Source organism: Equus quagga, chromosome 13 (genome assembly GCF_021613505.1).
Source record: "Equus quagga isolate Etosha38 chromosome 13, UCLA_HA_Equagga_1.0, whole genome shotgun sequence".
Lineage (NCBI taxonomy): Eukaryota > Metazoa > Chordata > Mammalia > Perissodactyla > Equidae > Equus > Equus quagga.
This window is the reverse complement of record NC_060279.1, coordinates 3298732-3322514: the sequence shown is the minus strand read 5'-3', so window position 1 is coordinate 3322514 and position 23783 is coordinate 3298732. Positions and strand designations below refer to the sequence as shown.

The window sequence follows — 23783 nt, the reverse complement described above, 5'->3', positions numbered from 1 at the left end:
AGAGAGGAAGAGAAACAAAGCCGTTACACCAGCACAGATGACAAAGAAAAGTGGAGCAGAACCCCTCCCTCACTCTCCCCCGCTCTTCCACCGCCCACATCCCCACACCGCACACAGGCACGGACACACTGGTGTGCTGGCGCACACCCCTTTACCCTCGGGAGCCAAACTCTAATGGCTTCGTCATGGGCTTCTTTCCCTGACCTTGCGACCATGTTGGACCAGGCCTTTCTTTCAGACTAGACCATAAGCTACGTACCCAAGACATGAGGCAGAGGCTGGAGGGAAGCCTGTGGTAAAAGGAGAGTGTGTAGGCTATGTGAGCCCAAAGACCATGCCAAGAAAGTGACGCTGAGGTCAGGGCCACTGGGCTTCTACAGAGGGCATCTACTGCCACGGCTATCCCAGTGCACTCTGAAATTGGTCATCAGGGCAAAAATCAACTTCTCACAATCCAAGACCTCACATTTTACCTTCTGAGAATTTCTTCCCCTGGGACAGTTTCTCAAATGTTAAATGTGCATCTGGGTCACCTGGTAATCCTGTTAAAATGAAGATTCTGCTTCAGTGGGCCTGGGATGGGGCCCGGGAGTCTGCATGTCTAATCAGCTTCTGGTCCTTGTTAGGGTAACAAGGAACAAGGCAGGAGAATGGTGACATAATTCCACCTGTATTTCCTGTCCCAGAAGTTAAATGCCGTTTTATCCCATTGGCTGTAATCTCTTTAGAAACAGGAAGGTCATATTTTAGAAGGAACAGCCCACTAAATTCTAAGGGGTCTCCAGAGGCTTTCTGTACAATAAATAATGAGTTACATGTTGCTAATGGGAGTCACAGCACAGTGTGGTCAAAGGCAATTTTTTCTTAATTCTTGTGGAGGTGCCAAAAAGTAAGCACAACTACTCAAGTTCCTGCATCTTCCATAATGTCCTTCCCGTCTTCCCCAGAAGGTGGCGGAAGAGAGCCATGCCAAGACCTAGGACGCCAGTTACGCTGTGATCTGGCTTTGGCTCATCCGAGGCTCAGCCACTGAGCAGCAGGAGGCAAAGTTTTGGGATTGGGGGGCGGGTAGAGAACACAACCCAAAACACAAAACAAAACACCCAGAAGCCTTCCGATAGGTTCAAGTTACTCAGCAATTTTATTTACCCATTCCACACACACAAACACATTCCGAGTACAGCTATACACACACCTTATGTGGATCTGAGCGGCACTGATCCAATTGATATCAATATCACCACACCAGCTTAAATCAGAATTCTGCTAAGGACTAGAGTTCCTTCTTTCAGCAGAGCTGGGCCTAGGAAATCCGCAGGATACCTCTATTGCTTGGGTTCCCAACTCAGTGCACTCCCGTTCAACCTAGCGGTGCTCAGCCTACTCCCAACCCCTCCAAAGGGCACGGCTGGTGATCAGATCTCTGCTTTGCCACAGCAACACCATCGCCATTCAGAATGAGTTAAGCTTGTTACTTCAACACAATACAAAACGTACACGAGCAATTCAGATATAAACACACTGAGTAGGTAAATAGTGGTCATAGATCCCCAGTGAAAGTCTTACCGGAAAGAATACTTTTGTCAACTCTTAAAACCATTTTTGAATGCAAAATATCCTTTGCATTTTTATTTATTAGATTATGAGTAAAAGCCAAATGCATGGCAGACTACAAATGGCAGCATCATCCACTGGAATGCTACGTTCCACAGCACGAAAGTTGAGGACACAGAGGTTCCGAAATGGATGCTGAAAGCAAAGTCCTGCCTGGAAGGCGGGGAGTGGAGGGGATGGCTTCGATGGAGGTAACCATTTCAGGCTTTGGGCAGGCACAAAGTATCATACAAGTGATGTACAACCTTTCATTTTCTACACAATGATGAGATTTTGGCTGCTACTCTAAAAAAAAAGTCTACTAAAAATCATGTTGTACAGAACATCCCCCAAAAGAAAACATATGGAGTGTTTACCTCCTTTCTTTGTAGGACACGTGCAATAGACAGAGAATTACAATAACGTGCATACACTACCAACTGGTTCAATTAGAAAACAATCAGACTGTCAGCATATGGACTCTACCAGAGTCTGTCAGTCAGTCAGCACACAGACCCTAATACACTCCGTCAGTCAGTCAGCACAGGAACCCGCCTAGAGTGTGTCAGTCAGTCAGTCAGCACACAGACCCTAATACAGTCATCAGTCAGCACAGGGACCCTACTACAGTCTGTCAGCCAGCCAGCATACGGACCCTACTAGTCCATCAGTCAGCATACAGACCCTACTACAGTCTGTCAGTTAGTCAGTCAGTATAGGGGCCCTACTCCAGTCTGTCAGACACCCAGAATAGGGATGATCCTACTGTAGTCTGTCAGTAAGTCAGAATACAGAACCTACTACGGTCCATCAGTCAGTCAGCATACGGACCCGACCACAGTCCATCAGTCAGTCAGCATACGGACCCGACCACAGTCTGTCAGTCAGTCAGCATACGGACCCTACTACAGTCTGTCAGTCAGTCAGCATATAGATGCTAGTAGATAGGTCTTCCAGACACTATGAGTCTAAATTAAATTCCTGGACATACTTCTGATGTCTCTGTCACCTCTAGGGGAAGTCAGAGATCACTCCTGCCAATGCTGCAACCTGACTCAATTGTTATATATTTTTAAAACTAAAATATTTTAAAACACAAACAAGTCAAAATGTATACTGAAAAACCTGGGTAAATTTACCAAATTTCTTGAAAACAAACACAACGTGGCTTCTGGGCTTAGCATGGACAATGAAATGTGCATAAGAATATATACCCCAGATACAGCTCTGTCAATTATTAGACACTTCCTCCCACATCCTTTGAGTACCCCAAGCACCAATGAGTTTCTCTGAAGCTCAGATCTCCTGCTCACAGAGAAACCATAAGATGGATTTATTTCCAAACAGCTCTATCATGTTTCTTCAAAATGCCAGGGACTCTGAAGATCAAGGGTTGCAAAAGGGAACACCCAGAACCTCACAGGAAACACTCAACCGTTCAGTCTAGGAATACAAATATATTGTATTTCTAACTCTAATTTCTTGGGAGAAAAAGTTAAAAAAACAAAAAACAGAAATCAGAGACAATGATATAGGGCAGACCACTAGCACAACACATATTTTAAAAACATTTCCTGGGGCTGCCCCGGTGGTGCAGCGGTTAAGTTCACACGTTCTGCTTCAGCGGCCCAGGGTTCGCCGGGTTGGATCCCGGGTGTGGACATGGCACCACTCAGCAAGCCATGCCGTGGGAGGCATCCCATATATAAAGTAGAGGAAGATGGGCACGGATGTTAGCTCAGGGCCAGTCTTCCTCAGCAAAAAGAGGAGGATTGGCAGCAGATGTTAGCTCAGGGCTAATCTTCCTCAAAAATAAAATAATAATAATAAAAAGATTTTATTCCACTTTCCACTGAATGCAAAACAATCCCTTTACCAAAACAAAACCAAAGACAACACAGATAGAAGTAGGAGCTAAATTCCAATTTGAGGACTAGGAGACGGGAAGAGAAGCTAGTTCTCTAACTCTGCTTTACATTCCTCTTTCAAGTCCGTCACAGAACTCCTCATTCAGCTCTGAAGCAAGAAAAAGAAAACAGAATACACAGTGATTTTCCTTTCCCCATTTTATACACAGATTAAATGCTAAAGCCTTCACCTATTTCTCCCGTAACAAAACTGACAGCATCAGCAAAAGGTACCCTGGACACCCCTCCTCTGACGGATTTGTGATCCAGACATAGTCAGCACTGTGTGCACACTGCCCAGACCCGATCAGGAAGGAGGACAGGAAAGAAAAGGTAGGAAGTAGGACTTCTCTAAAACTTGCAGTAAGAGCTCTGGTCCATTCTGTATTCTCTTGGCTCTAAAAAGGATGTTGAAACCCTTGCTGCTGTCAGGTTCTAATTTCTCACGTCCTATCTGAGAATAATAAGACCCCTACGGCTCCTCTTCTGGGGAAGCAGACCAGCACAGGGGGAGAGTGGAGAAAATCAGCAGGCTGAGGGGCAGAACGGACACCCTAGAGACCTGTGCCTGATGCTGGGGTTTCTAACAGGGTGACATAACGCCACTCGTTAGGGAATTCTCTTCTCACTAAGAGTATGTAGTGCTCAAATCCAAAGGCTTTGGATCAAAACGCTCCTTCTCTCTTCCATGAGCTCTGAATCACTCTCACCGCACAGCAGGAGAAAAGCCCAGATGAAGGCTCATTTGGGCTAAAGAGACTACCAGCCAAGCAAAGTCAGACGAGGCAACTTTGTAAAAGCGCCACGCAGACCACCTAGACCACAGCTCGTTTCCACATGGGCAGGGACATTCCCACCTGCCAACTCTTTCAGTCTCACGGCCACAGGAAAAGAGAAAAGTCAGGAGAGGTACACTTCAACGTCCACACTTACAGACTCAACGTGTTGCTCTTTCACAAACATTCACTTATTATAATTATATGGCCTGTCTCTAAAATAACCTTCTTCAGGACAAGGACGCTGCTTCTGCTTCTGTGTACCCTCCACCCCCAACTCCACCCAGCCCAAAGCCCCACAGACAAAGACACTAAGTGCACATTATGTAGTGGCTACACAGAAACAGCAGGTTACCTTACATCTTGGACACAATTTCAACCAGAATCTAGTCAACAGCCTTTGGAAACTGGCTGTGATGTCCTACTCAGGACTGAAGAATGAAGAACTGAAGGTCACAACTCAGCTGCCTGTCATGATAACCTTTATCACCCTACAGGTTTTATCTCAGTACCTCTTCTCCAAGGGCTTAAAATTCCCCTATTACCCAGGGACGTTTATTTACATAGTGATTTGTTCCACAGTGCCCTGCAACGTAAAGGGTTAAAGATGGGACCAGAACCTAGAATAACCCTGTAAAACACAGCAGCCTGACTTCAAGAGGGCGCCTTATTTAAACGGTGATCTGCTCAAACGTCCAAGTCCAGAGAACGGTCCTTTCAGAACCAGGAGGGATTCAGAATTCTTCCACTGGTGCTCCGGCCAAGGAACTATGCCAGTATTTCCCCACCCGGCTTCATAAAGTGGAGTTTTAACTTGGAGGATGAATCAGAATCATCAGGGAAGCTAAGTGAACACACACGTCCAGACCCCAAACCCAGAGATTCTGAGTCAATATTAAGCCTCAAGTGGACCCAGGCATGTGTATGTTTCACAATTCTAAAGGGGATTCTAATGATACTCCTGGAAGAGAACTGTGACAAAAGGTCTTCTGTTACCAGACAAAAACACCCTTGGCAAATAGCCAACTTGCTCTCCCTGGTTCCCTCTAAAAGACAAGTGGATGACTTTAAGATGGGGAGTCATCTATCGCTATTAAAAATTTCATGAGAACTCTAGGCTTGCCTCTCAGAAAAATGCACACACATTCAAACGTTTTGCTTACAAAATTGGAGGGGGAGGGGATGCCATCATGGGGCACCAAGGGGCTAAGCATTCTGGCTCTCAACATTTCCGTTTAACCCTACAGAGAAAACAAAAGGACAGAGGTGAATAGGTAAATACACACAGTCAAGAGGTGGACCCCACAGGGTGCCAAAGACTCCGATGGACACCAAGATGAGAAAAAAGAATCCTCCGGTGAGGAAGGTTAAAGTCATCACCAGGCTTTTCCATATTTAGAAAAAAAACTGGTCATGCAAATAATTTTTTTAACTTAAAAAGGAAAGTGTGTTGAAAATACTGGGAAATAAAAAGTAGCTCGAGTGCACTCTTCTCTGCCTTTTGCCTTGAGCCATTCAAACACCAGTGGTGACTCCTGAATCAAACTCTGTCCTTCTAAACAGCCCCAGAGGTCACTGGCTGTCACAGGAAAATTGCTGGGTTGGCAAAGAAGCTGGGAGCCACTGGAGAGAAGATATGACTGTCCTACAAGAGCCCTGCAGGAGTGAGGGACCACCCCACCCTCCCAAAGCTCACTCCACAGCCGCCACAAGACCTATGACTGGCTCTTACATGAAAAATATGAACCAAGATATTTCCTGCAGACTGTGAGCCAGCTTCCCCCAGGGCAGCGAAGACAGGACTGTTTCTCACGAAAGGAGGCAAGAACTCTCACCCCATATACACCAGCAGCCTCCAGAGCCTCTGTGAATGTTCTGTAGCCTGAGCTGACCCTTGTACGACCTGGCTTGAGAGGAAGGGAGAAAGGAAAAGAAAGGCTGCCCGGGTCCAGATCCATTTAGGCCCATTTCAGAGAGCATCTACAGAACCCAGCCTTTTCTCTCGCCAACTGCCCCTCCCCTCCAACAGACACCACAATGATAACGCCACGCACCACGCCGGACAATCCAAAGGGGAGATGAAAGAGAGGGGAGAAAGCAGGGAAGTAGGGACTGTGAGCTTGGAGAGACAGAGGTGAATGGAAAAAGGGCTTCTGTGTGTGCCCCTCCACCCCGCCCCCCACTTTTTACCAACACAAGGACATTAGTGGGTTTTAGACACCCGGGATGGACAAGAACCAAATGTACGGGGCATGCTTAGCCTCAGCCCCAGCTATGCCAATCACCCCAGGGGAGTGCATCCCTTTCCCTCCTCCTCCAGACCACCCTAACTGAGGACCTGTCCCAAAACACCCGACTCGTCCACTTGCCCCTGGCGAGGAGATGTTTCACACTGCAGAGCAGCTAGGGGTGGTCTGGAAACACACGACCTCGTGTTCTGTGTTAAGATCCATGGCGGGGTGTCGGGGGTGGGTGTTGGAAGTTAAATGATTCCCTGGTGATTAGTGACACGGGCAGGAGGCTAAGGCTGGAGGGAAACACACGGTTACACCACCGGAACGCTGACTTGGATCTTCGGCTGGTCGGCCCCTTCTTGCATGTCCAGGGCACGGAGAGGGCTGAGGGGCTGGAGGGGCCGGCTCCCAACACTGTAATTTCTTGGACGCCTTATTGTATCCGAACTGGACAGAGGCGTAAAGCTGTTCCTTCTCATCCTTACAGGGGTTTGGTTCTTGGGGAAGTTGTTCTGATTGGAAACGGAGGGACACCACACAAATGAAAGCCAAGCCAAAGCTCACTCATAAAGGTTAAATAATGCCTGTAACCACAACAGATTCCTCTACTCCTGCTCCCTAGCAGATAGGGTCTCTCATAAGACACGGGCCATGGCCTGGTCCCCTCACCCCAGGAAGCTAAAGAGTTGTAGAGAGAGAAGCTCCTTGAGCATCATACTCCAGAGCAGGAAGGAGGCCCAAAGAAAGGAAGGGGCTCATGTAAGATCACAGAAATCACCAGGACAGACCTAGGAACAAACCCAGCCTCTGGACCCCACCTTCTAGGCTCCTCTGGACCTCTGAGTGCTTCCCAGGGGAGATCTACATTGGATTTCAACTAAACACTTGGCCACATTTAACTGGATTTCCAGGAGCCAACTTTCAAGGTTAGGACTCATGAAAGAGGTACTAATTTTACAAAAAATAATTCCAACGTCTCTTCCTGTTGGAAGTAAGCAGACTATATAGGTCATGAGTTTTGGATCTTTTTTCCTTTTGTATATAAAAGAAACCCCAGTCTCTTCATGTCAGAGGTTCAAGGACTTAAGATGACAAGGAACCTGCATGTTCATTATGGCAAAATACTTACAGCTGGCTTGTCACGGTGAGTGTCCACAGCCTCCACATTGAGTTTAATTGTTTCCACTTTGCACCCTGAGAAGACAGAGGAGAGAGAAGAGGCCTTCAGAAAAAAAAGCTAAAAAAATTCCTTAGTTTCAGTTTAGGAAAGCATACCATAAAAGAATGTACATATTCCCAAATATATACATACATCCCTTTAAAAACAGAAGGCACTGATGACACTTCCCTGGTATACAGGGGTGATGAAGTCGAACTTCCAAACAAACTTCAGAGAAAATTCAAATATCCTGACCTTCCTCAACCCCCTCCTCCTGCCCAGTTCCTAAGCTCATAGTTACCGTAGGCGACGGGAGTAAGTTTGAAGATGGTATGGAGAGGGCACCTCAAGTACGGTAGCTCATCTGAAAGCAGAAAGACCGGGTGAGGGAAGTCTCTTAGTATGATGGAGGAAGGTCAAGTTAGGGGAAGAGAAAATCTAAGGAGCTCATGAGTTTCCTTTACCATGACCTAGGGTCCTACAACTCCTCCAGTAAACCCCAGACAATCAGCAAGATGGCCGCTAAAAAGCCACCCAAGCTACTCGGTAGCAAAGGAAGGAAATAAGTCCATTTTAGATCCTTCCATGCAGACAAAACAGAAGTAGGTGCTGTAGCCAGGGCCCCACAGAAGGAAGCCTGTGGCCCACCTGGGTACACCAAGGGCCACTCTGCAGGCTTCCCAGCAGCTCAGGTGGATCAGGAAGGGAAGGGAAGTATCAGAGAAGGCAGCAGCACTTCCTTACGGCTCTACCCAGAAACTGTCCTACCCTGAATCCGAAGGGTGAAGACGCTTCTAAGATACCACCCTCCTTGTAGCCAAAGCAACAAGCTGGGAATGTTCAACCACTTTTCTGATGCTGCCAGGAGTGTCAGCTCGATGAGGCCCCTTAGCCAAGCAGGATCAAGGGGCTCCAGCAGCAGCCACTCTCCACTGGGGGCTTTTGTACCAGCAGAGTAAATTCAATAAGGAGATAGCCAGTGGCTGCTGGGAGCCCCACACTGCTGCCTGAAGAATGTACTCCAATGTGAGTGGAACAGGGGGCGGTCCAGTTGCCAGGGATCCTGGCGCCACCCCGTGTCCAGCCCCTTCCCCATGGATGCGTCCCCCAGCCCTTCCCTCAAAAGGCACCTGCGCCCTTATCCAAGAAGTAGGCCAGGAGGCAGCGCATGACAGCCTGGTGGGAGATAACGAGGACATTGCCCTGCCGCTCCAGCTCCATGATGACAGGCTCCAGCCGCTGCACCAGGTCCTGGTATGACTGTGGGGGAAGTGAGGCAGGCTGGTAGGAGGCCAGGCACAAGCTGGCAGCCAAGTCGGTGGCTGGGTCCAGAGTCAAGAGGCCACTTCTCCTTCTTGCCCAGCTGGCTTTCCTCCGGGAGGTTCAGCAACTTCACGCTGCCTGCTAACTACCCCCAGCCCTGGTGTCTCTTGAGAATATTCAGACCTTTCAAGAGCAACATTCAGACCAAGAAAACTACAGGTCAAGAAGAGGAAATCTGAATTCAGCCTGTGTTAGTTTTATTTCCCACAGACTACTATGCAGAGTAGAAGGCAACAAGAGGCTCCAAGTGGTTTCCCGGACCTCTGCCGTTCTGTTTTATCTTCCTTTGCCTCTGACATCCCTAGAGTATGAACCCCTAGACCAGGAAACAGCTTAAAACACCAAAGATGACAGGGACAGCATTCACCTCCCATATATTTCCTCGGTGCCCACACCTGCTCAGGTAGGGCTGGGATTGAGGGGATGGAATGAAAAAAAGAAGTAAAAAAGATCACGCTGATTCTACAAAATACTCAACACAAAAGGCTATCCTGTCACCCTTTTCCCTGGAGATATTAACAAATTAATGAGGCATTCAACGGCTTAAGCTGAATTAAACATAGTATGGCCCAAAGGGAGGAGGATAAACTAACTGATGCCTTGACCACCCTTTCTAAATCCCAAAATCACACTCAGTCCTTCCCCCAGATTAAAGCTAAGCCCCCAGCAAAGGTCTGGGCAGTCACCTCATTGAGGGGACACTCACCTCCCCGCCAGGATATCGATACAGATATTTCTCTTGATCTCGAAGTGCAAACTCGTCCGGGTACTGCTTCTCAATCTCTGCATAGGTCATCTCCTCGCACACGCCCTGCAAGGAGCCACACGGGCTTGAAGAGGTAGACTGACCCACACAGCCCCACCCACAGAAAGAAGACGACACTGAAGAATGCTAGCTTCCCACAAGTGCCGGGCACCGTGCGGGCCCCCTCCTGGCCCGCAGCTGACTGGCCAGGCTCTGGGGCTTGCAAGGTGGGGCCTCCGCAGAGATGAGGCAGCTTCTCTAGCTGAAGCTGCCACTTTCGCCTACTACTGTGGGGAACTTACAGGTCCAGAGAAGTCAGCAGGATCAAAGGAACAGGAGGCAGGGAAGGAGGGGGCATTGAAGGGACTGGAGAATTCTTGCAGAAGGCATAAAAGGGTACAGAGGAAGGAAAGAAAAAGAAATGTCTACTTTTGTGCTCTGGGAGAGAGAGAGCCAAGAAAAAATTTGGAAAGGACTTTTCCAGAATAGCTGACCAAATGATCTAAGCAGAAATTAAAGAAGTGAGTTGTTAGCTATTTCTTTTTCCAGGGAGGAAAATATACAAAGGAACCAAAGGGAGCTTCGCTCTCCCCAGGTACCAGAGTGGTTAGGTCAAAAACGGGTCTGGGTCCCAGCACTGGCACAGGTGCTCAAACAGGCAGGAAGCCTCAAGTGGGGGTGCAGTTGTTCCCACTTCCTCCCCAAAATGGCCATAGACTAAGCTTCCTCGGAGGTTCTCCTTGGTGGTTCTAGTTTTCTAAATAAAACTGCCCATATCATGACTTCTGAGCTCCTGCCTGAAGAGGAGACTCTCGCTGGCCTTTCAGCCCCTGCAGCTTCCTACTCACAGCGTCAATCTCATTCAGGATCTTCCACTGCTCATAAGTCACCCCCAGGGATTCAGCAGTCTGGATAGTCCTCTTCAACTGGCTCGTCCACACTTTGAGGTCTGCTATCTCCTGTTCCTCCAGAAACTTCCTGAGAGCCTGGGCAAACTGGGGTTTGAAATAAAAATTTTAAAAGGAGGGAAAAACATACACACACACACACAACTGCTAATTTGGCCTATAAAGACAAAGGGTATGCATGACCATGGTCAAAATCCAAAAGGTGCTACCTAGTTAAGCTAAACCCAAGATGAAATGAACTTCAACTGGGGCACCCTGTACTGTGCAAAGCACACAAGTCACAGCCAATAAACATCTGATGGCTGAGTGACCACAGCAGAAGTGGTTCCAAGTTATTCGCACTCCATACAGCAGAGCTAGAATCAGTGAACCAGAAAACGTCTTTAGCACTTGCCTGACTATCTGAAACCACAGCCTAAGCCCCAGGGGGATTTAGGAAGGAGTAAAGGGATAAAAGCGATGACCTCCACCATGCCCTTCCAACTCTAAGCCTAGGAAACCCAGCCTCCTGGCTGACTGCCCACCTGCTTTCCGCGCACCGAGAGGCCAGAGTCCCCCCCGATCTTGCCCAGGAGGTTGAACTCGCTCTCCCCGTGCCGGCAGAGGTAGATGGTGCGGGGCTGCACGTGGATGTTCATGAGGTAGTAGACGATCTTGCTCTGGATGTAGTCCTGGACTCTGTTCACCAAAAACCGCTGGCCCACGTTGATCACCTTGATGAAAGAGAGATCCCTGGGACAGAGGAGGAAAAAGTCCCCTGAGTATGCAAAGCTGAGGATGACAGTGGGAGGAGAAAGGATCTCCAGTTACTTCCAGGCTCACAGAAGCGCTTCCTCCTCTCCCGTCACACCCGCCTCCCCACCTCCCCCACATTTCAGGAACGACATGGTAAGACATGGATCACTCCTCAGGACTGAGATGAAGGAGAATTTCCTGAACTTCCAGTCAGTCAGTTCCAGTTCCCGAGTGCCTGTACTGTGCCATGCAATGCTGATAAGTAGGATACACAGAATCCAGGCCTCCCCTCAGGGACTGGACTAGATGACCTGAAGATTTTGCTAACTCTGAAATGTGGTGAGAAGCACAACCCACTTCGGAGGTGGTCGAGACCTCGCCACAGCACGGCACCCACCAGCCATGAGCGAGGAGGCGGGGCAGAACCACAGATGGAGATCTCTGTGCATTCCCCACAGCCACCCAAATCAAGTCTCTCTCAGAGGCACTTCCGTACGCTGTTTGCTTGTGGCCATCATGGAATTTTTCTTATTATTAAAAAAACACATGCTTATTCCAAAAGAATTTCAGGAAAAAAAGGTAGAATGATGCAAATAAAAATCACCCACAACCCTACCACCAGAGATAACATCTCTAAACACCCACACACATTCTTCTAGAATGTTTTTCTACGTAGGCCTTTGGGCTAACTGAAGAATACACTGTTACACCATATGTAAGGCAGTGGTTTCCAACTTTTGTATTAAGGAACACCTCCAAATACTAACATTCTAGGCAACAACTTTGAAGCAACTGACAGACTCAAAACACTCAAAGCAGATCATTGAAGCAATTTAGCAGTGGGCCACGCAGGCTTGTCTCGCTTGGCTGCACAGCTGTATTCTTATTTGAACAGAACTGTTAACTGCCCCAACTGCACGCTTTTCCATGTGCACAACGTGGACTCTACATTTTGCTATGGCTCTTATGGCTCACACACATCGAGTTAACCATCCTCTGTACCACATTGCTGACAGACACTGCCATAGTGCTAGCATTGATCAGACATTTCTCTGAGACGGGCACGTTCCTGAGGACTTGGCAGAATATATATATGTGTGTATACACATGGCACAATATATATTATGTTTTATATAAATATATACTTATTATTATATACATTGTTATATTGCACATGTAATATACGTGCATGTATACATACGTATTAACATATACATTTTATATATATACACACACAGATAATAAACTTCAAAAATTTATCAAACACTGATGACACATCCCTGAGGAGTGTCCTACAACACCCTAGTTCAAAACTATTGATCTAGAGCAGTGGTTCTAGATGGGGGTGATTTTGCTCCCCAGGGGACATTTGGCAATGTCTAGAGACATTTTTGGTTGTCATATCTTGGGAGTGTTGCTGGCATCTAGTGGGAAGAGGCCCGGGATGCTCCTGACCATCCTACAATGCACAGGACAGTTGCCCACAGCAAAGAATTATCCACTTCAAATGTCAGTAATGCTGAGGTTGAGAAATCTTGCTCCAGAGGATAGAGGGAAAGAAGCGATGATGAAAAACACTTCAGTGTTCAAGTAGGAGATTCAATCCACGTGGAAGCCACAAATCCACACTGTGTTTCTCTAGAATGATGTAAACATTATAGGCCTGGATTGTCAGAGGGAAGTTTAGGGACAGAGGGAGAAAGGCTCTTTCTCAAATGAGCCTCCTGCCTCGGGCCCTTCAAACCATGGCCTGAAATCTTACTTGTCATAGTTGTCTGGATCGAGGGGTCGATAGGTGACTTTGTAGCACTCAATTCTCTTCAGGAAATCCTCCATCACATTCTCCCTGTTCCTTTCAGGGTAGTCAGGGCTCGACACCTTTACCTCCTAGAATCAAAGGAAGAGCAGGGCCTGGTCAGAGGTCTGCCCTTAACAGTCCTCCTGCAAACAGCCACTGCTAAGTAAAGAAAAGGGAGTCCATAGAAGTGGCCTTTCACTGGAGCGTTGGCAACCCCATTCATTGAGCAGCCCCTCCCCGTCCTGTGACCCTGGCAACCAAGAAGGGAAAGACAACTGGGGAGTCATGTGCCTGCCCTTGGCTGAAGGACAGAGGCAGTCACGCAGCTGAAGCTGCCCGTGTCCAAATCCCTTTATGTACCTTCCTGGGAAAACAGAATGGGCTTCAGTTTCTCCCCATGCCCACTCAGAATAGGGTGCTTGATCAACGCATGCTCGACTTGGACCAGATGCCTCTTCCTCAGACAATCCCAAGTTCCCATGTTGCTGAGAGCGCATCACCATGATACCATGCACAGACATCTACTCGGCACAGCACAGCACAATCCATCAAATGGCCTGACGCTGGCCTACGCTGCGACCACACAAGGCATGAGGCACTCAGCGCACAGTGTCGACCTGAATATTAGACCTTTAGTGGGCAGAGGACCTTCCTATAAGGTGGTCCTAACAGAAAATGAAGAGTGTGATGGGGTCTAAGGGCATACCTGGGCCTCAGCATCCAGCTAACACTCAGGGCCAGGACTCCTACTTGGCCTCCTTTCAACAGCTAATTCTTACTTTATTCCTTAAAGCTTCAGTTTCCTCTCCCAAGGGAAGAGTGTAGAAGTACAAAATGGTGCTCTGGCAGATCAAAAAGCTCACTCTCTGATGTTAAACATATCTATTTCTTTCTTTCATTACCCAGTTGACTCTCCCCCCTCCCCCACCAACACACACTCAAGGCACAAAGGATAATGAGGTGGTGGTACACAGGGGTGTCACCCACCAAGATGTTGGCAGCGATGACATCAGGATCATCACAGACAGATTCCACGAAGAATACCTGGCCAGGGAGAGAGGGCAGTGATAAATGAGGCAAAAATGGCCAGGCTGTTAACTAAGAGCGCATGCGCAAACCTGCCCCACCCCAGCCACCATCCCCCAGGACTTTGTTTTACCCAAGTGGCCTTCGAGGCCTCTTCATTTAAAAATAGCTCTTACCACATCCCCAAGGGCCTCAGACATACAGGCTAAGGGTCTGAGAAAGGACCTGAAAGAAAACACTCAAGGACTCGGGGTTTGCCCAAGAGAAGAGAAGCAGATATCCAATCCTGTCGTCACTGGCCAGAGTCAAACAGGTCCACATGTCCCTCCTAACTCCCACCTCCACGCATCCCTTCTCTTCCAGCGTGGAGTCAGATCCTACCTTGAAGGAATTCTCCTTGGCAAAATTCAAAATCATGTCCCTCCTCTCCCTAGTGGTATTGGTGGCATCAAACACCTGGGAAGAGAGCCCACAAGGTAGATGACTGCGGAGCAAGAAATGGAATCCCACCAAGGTGCACCCACGGTGGGGCTGTGCAGCCAGGCTGCTGAAACAGTGGAGACCAAGACAGGCGAGAGGCAGGTAAGGCTTACCGCAATCTGCCCGTTCTCCTCAGTGAGATACGCCTTAACGTCTTCCAGTGCCACCAAAGCACACTGCCTGCCATGAGAGCAGGGGAAATCAGCAGAGTAGAGCGAGACCAAGCTCAAGAGTAGCCAGAGACACGAACAGCGGGGCTGTTATAGGAGTCACGTCCCTTCCTGCTTAGTTTTCCCGCTGGCCAAAATTTTCTCCTAACTAGACTTTTCAACTTCCCCCACTGAGGTTTTCATACCATCATCTATCTTTCCCCTCCCCCCACCCCATGCATATATCTTATTCCTCTGTAGGTTGAGTCTACAAGTACACATGCATCTCCCCGAGCCCTGTTCTCCCCGCCCAAGGCCTAGGTGACCTGTCTAGCAAATAACTTCCACTTAAAATCCCCACAGGATATTTACTGAAAGTAAAACCAAGCCTCAACACATCCAGTCTTGTGATGGCCAAGAAAGAGCTGGCCCAGAGGTCAGGCCTGAGAAGACTCACTTGCGGATCTTCATGGCCTCCTCATTGTCGTGCCGGAAGAAGTCGTAGGACTTATAGGACTTGACTGCTTTGCGCCGATACACCCCAAGGTTAAACACTGCAGAACACACCAGCACCCTTCAGCCGTGAAACAATACAATGGCCCCACCAAAGGGGACTTCTTGGTCTAATGTCAGAGTAGCCGAGGGGATGGGAAACACTTTGGTATGTTGGGAACAATAACACATTAGGAGCCAAGTTAGGTTCGAGTTCAGGGTTAACTAGACCTTAGACAAGTCTTCAACTGTCAGAGTTTCAATTTCCTCAGCCACTTTGGCTATTTCACAGGGATATTGCTAGGATTAGACAAGATGATGGCTATGGAAGGGCTTTAAAAAGTGTAAAGCCCTATGCTACCGAAGGTATTCCCTCAAAACTACGCCAATCCACCCAGGCCAGGAGGAAATGAGTCTGTGAACAGGGAACAAATCCAGTAAATCTTGACGCAACCACTGTTTCTGCCAGGAGCACTGTTAACCTAAGTCTCCCGGAGGCCGGTGAGGCCAGGAACCGATGGTTTCCCTTCTCAAGAAATGAATGACCTGCACCTACCTTTGGTGGGTACCCCAATCCAGTTGAGGTAACGCGTGAGTTTCTTGGACACGTAGGTTTTTCCCCGGGCTGGCAAGCCAATCATAACAATGAGAGTCGGGGAGTTGGTCATGTAGGATGCCCACGCTAGAGGAAAAGACACAGAACAGAACTAAATGACTAGGGGTCGAGAAAGGTCCATGCACTGGCCCAGGAACTTCAGAGTCGCAATCTCATTTAATCCTCACACATCTCAGTGAGGAAGGGGTTCAGGAAGCCTGGGAAGGCAAACGGAGGAGATAGAGGGTGAACTCTCCTAAAAGAGAGTTAGAGGGTCATGTAGATGTCCAGAAAGTACCCAAACCAAGACATGTCTTCCTCACATGTCCAAGGTCTTCACAGAAGTACCCAAGTGGAAAGAGGAAGAGAAGTGGTGAGGATTAGAAAGACAGTAATCACAGCACCTTCCTTAACCTGAGAATGTCCAGTAACACGAGAGTGATACAGCTGTGAAGGAAGGTCTTGTGCCTGGGGATTCCAGCAGTACAGAATTGAGCTGGCTCCTGTAATGGTCAAATAGTTTCTACCCTGAGGATCCATCTATCCCTTCAGAGTCACGGGCAAGAATTAGCTTGCCCACTGCAAAAAGAGCCTGGCCTCAAGCTGTTTCGGCCTTTGTACTTAAGACATGAGCTTAAGTCAGAATTTCTTAAAATTTACCATAGTGAGATTTAGGCCGTGGCAAAGCCTACTTGACACAGGTTCTGACTAGATCTCAGGAAGCTTCATGGTAAAGCTAGCCCACGCAGCATCATGGCCAGCCTGCCTCAATGGCCCATACGAAAGCAAGACAACTTAGAAGCAGGAACAGTCATCGGTCTACCCTTCCTTGGGAACTTATTTCAGGACTGCTCCTTTACAGAGATAGGTCTCACTGGACAGGTGGGGCAAACTAGAAGCTCAGAGCTCAGTCAGGTGACTTGCCTAAGGACCCATGATGAGTCACGGGAAGAGCTGGCGCTGGAATCCAGATCTTGTGTTTCCTCGGCAGCCTTTCACCATAAAGAGCCTGTGATTCCTCACCAGCTTGCTCACAGGGGCTGGCTGCTCCCTGCCCTCCTGCCACAGAGGAGTGGGAGAGGGACTGCACTGCTGCTGGACACTTTCCTGGGGCCAAGACCCAAACTGAGGTCATGCTGGGAGGGCTCAGGCTCTGCTGGCTCCTATGAGGGAAGGGCCTGCACAAGGATGGGAAAGGGAAAGAACTGTCCTCGCCTTCTACTTCCCAGCACTGCTTTTCAAAAGGGCGCCCTGAAAGTTGCTGCTGCTTCTCTGCCCTGGGACAAGGTGACCCTGTAAGGCTAAGAAACAGTTCAGTAAAACTGGGGTACCTGGATGGGAAAGTCATCTTTCATCTTTTGAAAAAGGAATGTAAGACGATCTCAATGCAGAAGTGGGCACAAGGGCCTGGGCAGAGAACAGACCTCAGCAGGAGGAGTTTCCTTAGGGCTGTTGGGCAAGAAGTGCTCAGAAGCCAAAGAGTGGCCCCGTGATGAGGGAGGGGTGGATGCCCAGACTCAGGGTTGGAGCACTTGACTTTTGGTCCTTTACCCACTGTGCACGTGGAAAATTCCCGGGCCTCGGCAGCAGGCCCTCCAAGGCAGGTAATGAGCAACATAAATGATTTTCATCTCTGTACAAATAGGGAGCACAAAGGCAGGCACATGCCACCCTGAAGCCTCCACTGATGTTAATCCCTGACCTCTGACCCCTAACCAGCAGATTGCCTCTGCCTGGGATCAGCTGCCTCCAGTTTCAGCAGTAAAATCCTCCTGAGTCTTCACTTTCTCCGGCTCAGCGCCACACTCTTCTCAATCCCCCAGGATGTGGCTCATTACCTGCATTGCTAGGCCTGCTTTGTCCACACCTTCCAGCCCATTAGGCACTTCCCCTGAAGATCTTGTTACCCTCCCTGAAGCTGAAAATGAACTGATATTTGGAAGCGGCTCTGAAGCCAACCACGGAACCAGCTGCTCCGTGTTTACCAACCTGGACAGAGAGTACTAAGAACAAAAGAAAACACAGGTCACTAAGGACTCCCCACAGTGCCCTCCAGCACCACACCTCCCACCCCTGCACATCACATCTCCCCCCCCAGCCCCCCCCCCAACACACACCTGCTGCAACCAGGGCCTCTCATTTTCCGGAGTGCAAAACTAAGCTACACTTCCTTTCTCAAATTGACACACCAGCAAAACTAGGAACATTCTGTCCTGCCTGTCAAAAAACAAAACCACTACCACCAAGACCACAACCACCACCATCATCACCACCTTAATTTGAATAGTAGATACTTCATGCTGATTAATTTCAGAAACAATTTAACACATCCCTTGACACCTAACGGAAAGCTGTTGCAATCCTGAAATTCTGTTCTGCCTTCTTTACACAAGGTTTAACTCACTTTCTCAATCTTAAACTGATGTTCCCTTCATGAACCCACTGAGAGGAAATGAGGGCTTGAAAACTTCCCTCCTGTAGACAAAAAAACTCAAGCCCAGAGAAAGGAAGAGCCTGGCCCACCACTCCACAGTAGAAAGTCAAGGTCAGGGCTCTGACCAGACTCCTGGTTTCACGAGAGCCTATTCAGTCCCAGCCACCATCTCCTGTTGGCACCTGATGAAGGGAGCCATTGCTAAGCACAACTGTGCTCTCGACTCTAATCCTGAAGGGTGCTCTAAAACGCCAATGGTTCCTGGCCTTTTCATGAGCAAGGTCTTCTCCCACTATTTCTTTTAAATAGGCCCAATATTTTTGAGATATGCTGCCCATTAAACTATGTTTCATTAGTAATATCTTCTTTTTATTTACCAGAAGTCATAAAATTGCTGATTATCTCCTGCTGTTTGAATGATAGGCATGAAATATCCAAATTCTGCAGCCAAATACTAAGAAAGTTAATATTTTAGTTAACCAGTCCAGCTGTAGTTGATAATGCCCAATTTCCATCAAGCACTTTGAAATATTAAAAACAGCTTACAACATAAAACTTTTTAGGAGAGCAAATTAGTAATCTACTGATCAGCACTGATCAACATTTCAAATGTGCCTCTCTCTTCTCCTATTAACTCTGGAGGAAACGCTGCTAGCAGAAACATGCAAAGTGTGCAAGGACGCTCACTGTAGCACTGTTTGCAAGGGCAGACATGCAGACAACACAAATGTCCCTCGGCGGAAGGTGGCATATCCACACAGTGTAATACGACACAGAATGAGGTAAATCTGGATTTACTGACAGGGAAAAATGTCCACAATACAGTAAGATTTAAAAAAAAAAAGGAAAGGGCAGCAGAACAGAGGATGCACAGTGTGAACCGATTTCATTAATGGGATACACTAGAATAAGATGGGAAGAATCAAATTTAACAGGACAGGAGAAATTGTGAGAGATTTCTCACTTTTCTCTTTCAGTATCGTTTGATTTTTTCATGAACATGTACTGCTTCTGTAATTAGGGAAAGGTACACATGGGAACTTTGTTCCAGACCTCATCAAATTATCAAATAATAAAAGAAACAAAGAAAAAAAAAGCAGGCAGACCTCGCCCTGCCCCACCAATTCCTGCTTTCACAGAGCCCTGAAACATAATCTGGGCACCTTAAAGGCAGCCCAGCCAACACCTCCCCTTCACCTCCATCCCTGGAGCAGCTCAAGTCCCAGTAACGCTCCTTTGGAGGTTCTGGCTCCCTAAGGTCTCTCTGCAGGCCCCCAGCACAGTCACTTCCCAGAGTCGCAGTCAGGCAGCACATGTGTAATTAGCAGCAGGGATCCCGGTGCAGCTACTCATAAAGCAGCGGCCGGCTGTGGACACGAAGCAGCCAGGGGAGCCTGTTTCAAGATACAGACAAATAACAGAGAAAAAGGGAATAAACGAACACATATGCTCCTAACTGCATTTCTCCTTTGACTACAGCTATGATAGCCTCACAGTCCAACCAATGGGGGGAGAAGAGAATGGGGTAAATGAAGGACAGGAGCTTTAGGACAAGCCAGATGCTTCCAGTGGGAGAGAAGAGAGTGAAGCTTGGAAAGGAGAAATCAGAGCCCAGAGCAGGAATTAGTCTAGAGGACAGGAAAGAGACCTGAGATTACTACTTCCAGGACTAATGAAAAGCCCTCAAGGCAGAAAAACCACAGAAGAGTTAAGAAGGCAGGTAGGAGATTCCCATGGAGGATAAAACAACTAGAAGGACAGACACGGGGCATTATGCAGGGTCGGAGACTTCCAGTTATCAACTCCCTCCCCTCCAGTTCTCTGCTCTCTTTTGGATCAAGTGTCCTAGTAACATGAGTGCACCTCTCTTTAAGATGTGCATCCTGTACCCCAAAATCTGACTTACAACATTGTTAAACCAGAGAAGAGAACATTCTTTACTGAAAATACAATTCTTTGCAGGGCACTTTTAAATAGTGGGCTTCCAGCACAGCATTTAGAGCATAATTCAATTTATATATTACGTTTCAGGAATAAATACAAAATGCAAATAGAGTCACCAGTGAAAAATAACACATCTTAGCTGTGTGCCCAACACTTTTCTACATGCCTTCCCACATTTACTCATTTAATTCTCACATCAGTCTGGGGGAAGGTACTATAGGTATCCCCATTTTATAAAGGAGTAAACTGCAGCATGGAGAGGAGCAACTTGTTCAAGGGCACCCAGCTAGGAAGTAGTAAAACTGGGACCCAAACCGGCAGTCTGACTGCAGAGGCTGCACTCAAACATCATACTACACTAGTTATCTCCCCTAGGGTATTTGCCCTTGGTACCTGGCTTCCTGCCCTGGCAGAGAAAGGAGACTCTAATCACAGAGGTGCGCCAACCCCAGGATCACATCTAAACAAGCTGACTCTGCTGCAGCTCAAACCCCAGCAAGCCTCATGGGTGCTGGTGAAAGACTGTCATCACTAATCATGAGACTGACAAGAGCGTCACATCAAGGTCAAGGCTCTGGGGAGGGCTTTGAACAAGAGATGATTCCAGGTCTCATGCTGGTTGGCTGTTTCCACCTGCTGATATATATAACCACTGAAGTGAGAAAAAGTGACGGATAGGGTTCCAAAAGAAAGGTGCGATCTAGAAGCAGGGGCAAAGGTTAGCATTCCTTGAGGTCCCCTGAAACATCTGGGGACCAGTTGTCCAGGACCTTTTCGGATTGGGCTATGCAGCCTTGCAGTCTTAATGATGCCTAGGAATGCAGACGCACGGGGACCAGAAATGAGGCTTCATCTCTCTGCAAACCCACCCGCTGTCTCCATCTAAAAGATTGGCATGGAAATGCTCCCGCAAAACCTGTCGCTGCAGGAAAGAACCTGCAGGGAAATAGCTTCTAAAGTGCAAAGGCTAAACCTGTGTGAAAGTTAGGTGCCCAAGACACACTGAGGAGTCACCTGTCAGGGCTGATTCCCCGAGGCCTGCAGAAATGAGCTCCTGGCTCTGGTGTGCAATTTCTGCAGTCAGCAGTACCCTCATCACGCTTAGCCCAAGAGATAAAGGGAAACTGTCAAAAGTATCAGCCCCAAGTAATTCCTGCACCCCGCCACTCTGCTTTCCCCACTGTGTGTACAATAATGCTTACCTTAACTATCAACATCAATCGGAGTGTGAAGATACCCCCAGGAGACAGAGATTCAGTTAAAGAAAGAAGTAAGAAAGTAAGAAAATGCTGGGCTATACCAGCAAGCTAGCCCCAAGGACAGACGTTTCACGGAGCCAACTTGTTTCAGACAGAAAATTCTCCTCCTCGTAGACTTTGTTTTAAATTTCCACGTCAAAGAATTATTTCTCACTCCCACCAAGCACGAGTGTCTCAGATTACAACTACACTCCCAAGATAAAATCCTAGGAGAGAGCAGCCTCTCCTCTTTCCCAGAACTCACAACATTTCTTCTCTGATATTCGAAGGTTTGAGGTTTTTGTTTCACAGCTGTTGTTCTGCTCTGAGGAAGATGCAAAATTCCCAGACATGGCAGCTCTTCAGGAGTCGTCTGGAAGAGACAAAAGGAATGTAAGGAATAGAGGGAAGGAGACATGCCTCACAACCCTCAGTGAAGAGGATCCGTGCGCCATAAGAACCCCGGGCCAAGAGTCAAGTCCGGCCCTTTCTCCCGGTTAATAGTTACGCGCCCTTGGATAAGGCGTGAACCTCTCCAGCCCTCTCTCCTCATCTATAAAGAGAGTTGCACTAGAACTTGGCACTAATAACGCTGACAAGAGTTCACATTCACATAAATCATCTCCTATAATCCTTCCAATAATCCTGTAATAAGGCAGATTTTGCTACCATTATTACGTCTCCCCGTTTTACAGATTGAAAAACTGAGGTTAATCAAATTAAGTGGCTTATCCAAGTTCTTCCTGATCTCAGATTCTAGTTGAAGAACGTGGGGAGAGGAGCGACAGCAGGTGGGGGTGGGTGGGTTGCGAATAGATAAGTTCATTATCGTAAAGTAATTGCAGTTCAATGGTAGGATTCAGTTCTGAAAAAAACGAGAGACGTGAGGAAACCTCCAACATGATCCCTGAGGGAAAAACTGGACTCTGAGGCAGCCCTAGGACGTCACCATTTCTCCTCTGGTGTTCTCATTCTCCAGTCCTTGCTCCCACCCTCTCCCCATCTATCCTCTGGGGCGCAAAGAGGTGGTAAAGGACTTCCCCAAGGTCACCTGCAGAATAAGGGGTAAGTCCTGACTCGAATTGGGGTAGGAGAGCCCCGAGCTCACTCCCTAAACCCAGACAAGGGACTCGTGAGGACGGAAGGTCGTATCGCTTCAAGGACCTTACTCTGTTCTTCCAGTGACCACACAAATCCTCCCACCCACAGCAGCTGCGGCTCCCAGCCCCTGAACGTCCGCATTCCCCGCAATGCCCGGGGGCCGGCACGTCCCCAGAACAGAGAGGCATCTTCGTCCCGCACCTCATCCGGGTGCACACAGCCCCCTCTTCCCGCCCGCCCATGACCTTCCAGGGACTGAACAGCCGTCGCTCACCCTGTGATCCCTCCTAAGATCCCTTCCGGCAGTGGCCCCGGCACTTTCCCCCGGAACGCGGCAGACCGGAGCCGACAGACTGTGCCCGGGGTCCGGGTACACCAGTCACCGGCAAATCACGTGCTCCTGCCTGGCTCCGCCCACTCCTGCGTTGGTCCTCACCTGGAGAGACTCGTCGACCAATCGAGCGCCCGCAGGCTCCAGGGGGCGGGGCTCGAGTCGGAATCTCTGACGCCGGCTCCAGGAGGACGGAACTGTGAAGGGGAAAGACGACTGGCTGCCAAGTTCCCCAGCACTGTCGAGGTTGGTTGCATCGTTGCTTGGCAACGAATAGGGCTGGGGGCGGGGTTAATAAAAAGCATTACTTTTTTTCATACTCTCGCGAGAGTGGACTAAGTAGACGTCTTGAGAGGGTGTGACTTTTTGGTGACAGGAAAACCTTGCAGAGATTAACGCTTTCTTCCCTGAATCCCAGCGGGATCTCGTCAGATCTATAAACTGGAACGTAAGCCTTAGAAGGTGCTCTGCTAGAGTAGACTACCACAGCGCTTGAGCTGACGACACCTATAGGGGTGTGCATATCCTTCCCTTAGGTCAGACGCTGTAACCTGGGAAAATCACTGCTCTCATCGCTGAACCAGGAGCTTCCCTGGACCTACCCACATCCTCCAGGGGACTTCTAACCACTTTCTTTATTCTCCCTCCTACCTCCCACGCTATACCGTCTGTTACGCTCAACTCGAAGAACCAAAGAGAAAATTGCTCCAGCAGAAAATTGGGTCATGAAAGGTGGTAAAAGATGTAAAGATTCCATATAACTTATTCAGAGGTGGCAGTGAGCTTGCACTTTTCAAGCGAACTTTTCACAGTTG

At 48.3% G+C, this 23783-nt stretch overlaps 1 protein-coding gene across 14 annotated transcripts in view; it reads right to left on the bottom strand.

Annotated features, from left to right (window-relative positions):
• PFKFB2 (6-phosphofructo-2-kinase/fructose-2,6-biphosphatase 2) overlaps positions 1-23047 on the bottom strand; it is a 36205-nt gene extending 13158 nt beyond the window's left edge. For 3 of the 14 annotated variants that reach the window (XM_046680799.1, XM_046680804.1, XM_046680801.1), the window contains exons 1-15: positions 22912-23047; positions 21802-21909; positions 15882-16007; positions 15291-15387; positions 14798-14864; positions 14586-14660; positions 14166-14222; positions 13143-13267; positions 11170-11377; positions 10586-10732; positions 9699-9803; positions 8800-8929; positions 7971-8033; positions 7640-7704; positions 6843-7022 (exon numbers count right to left, since the gene is read on the bottom strand). In XM_046680799.1, the coding sequence (XP_046536755.1) occupies positions 6843-7022; positions 7640-7704; positions 7971-8033; positions 8800-8929; positions 9699-9803; positions 10586-10732; positions 11170-11377; positions 13143-13267; positions 14166-14222; positions 14586-14660; positions 14798-14864; positions 15291-15387; positions 15882-16007; positions 21802-21889 (1533 nt within the window). In that variant the 5' untranslated portion in view covers positions 21890-21909; positions 22912-23047. Of the gene's footprint in view, positions 1-473; positions 543-3357; positions 7023-7639; positions 7705-7970; positions 8034-8799; positions 8930-9698; positions 9804-10585; positions 10733-11169; positions 11378-13142; positions 13268-14165; positions 14223-14585; positions 14661-14797; positions 14865-15290; positions 15388-15881; positions 16008-16580; positions 16743-21500; positions 21760-21801; positions 21910-22911 lie in introns of those variants that run through there. The other 11 variants (XM_046680803.1, XM_046680800.1, XM_046680805.1 and 8 more) reach the window with 10 other exon arrangements.
• Positions 23048-23783: the final 736 nt, after the last annotated feature.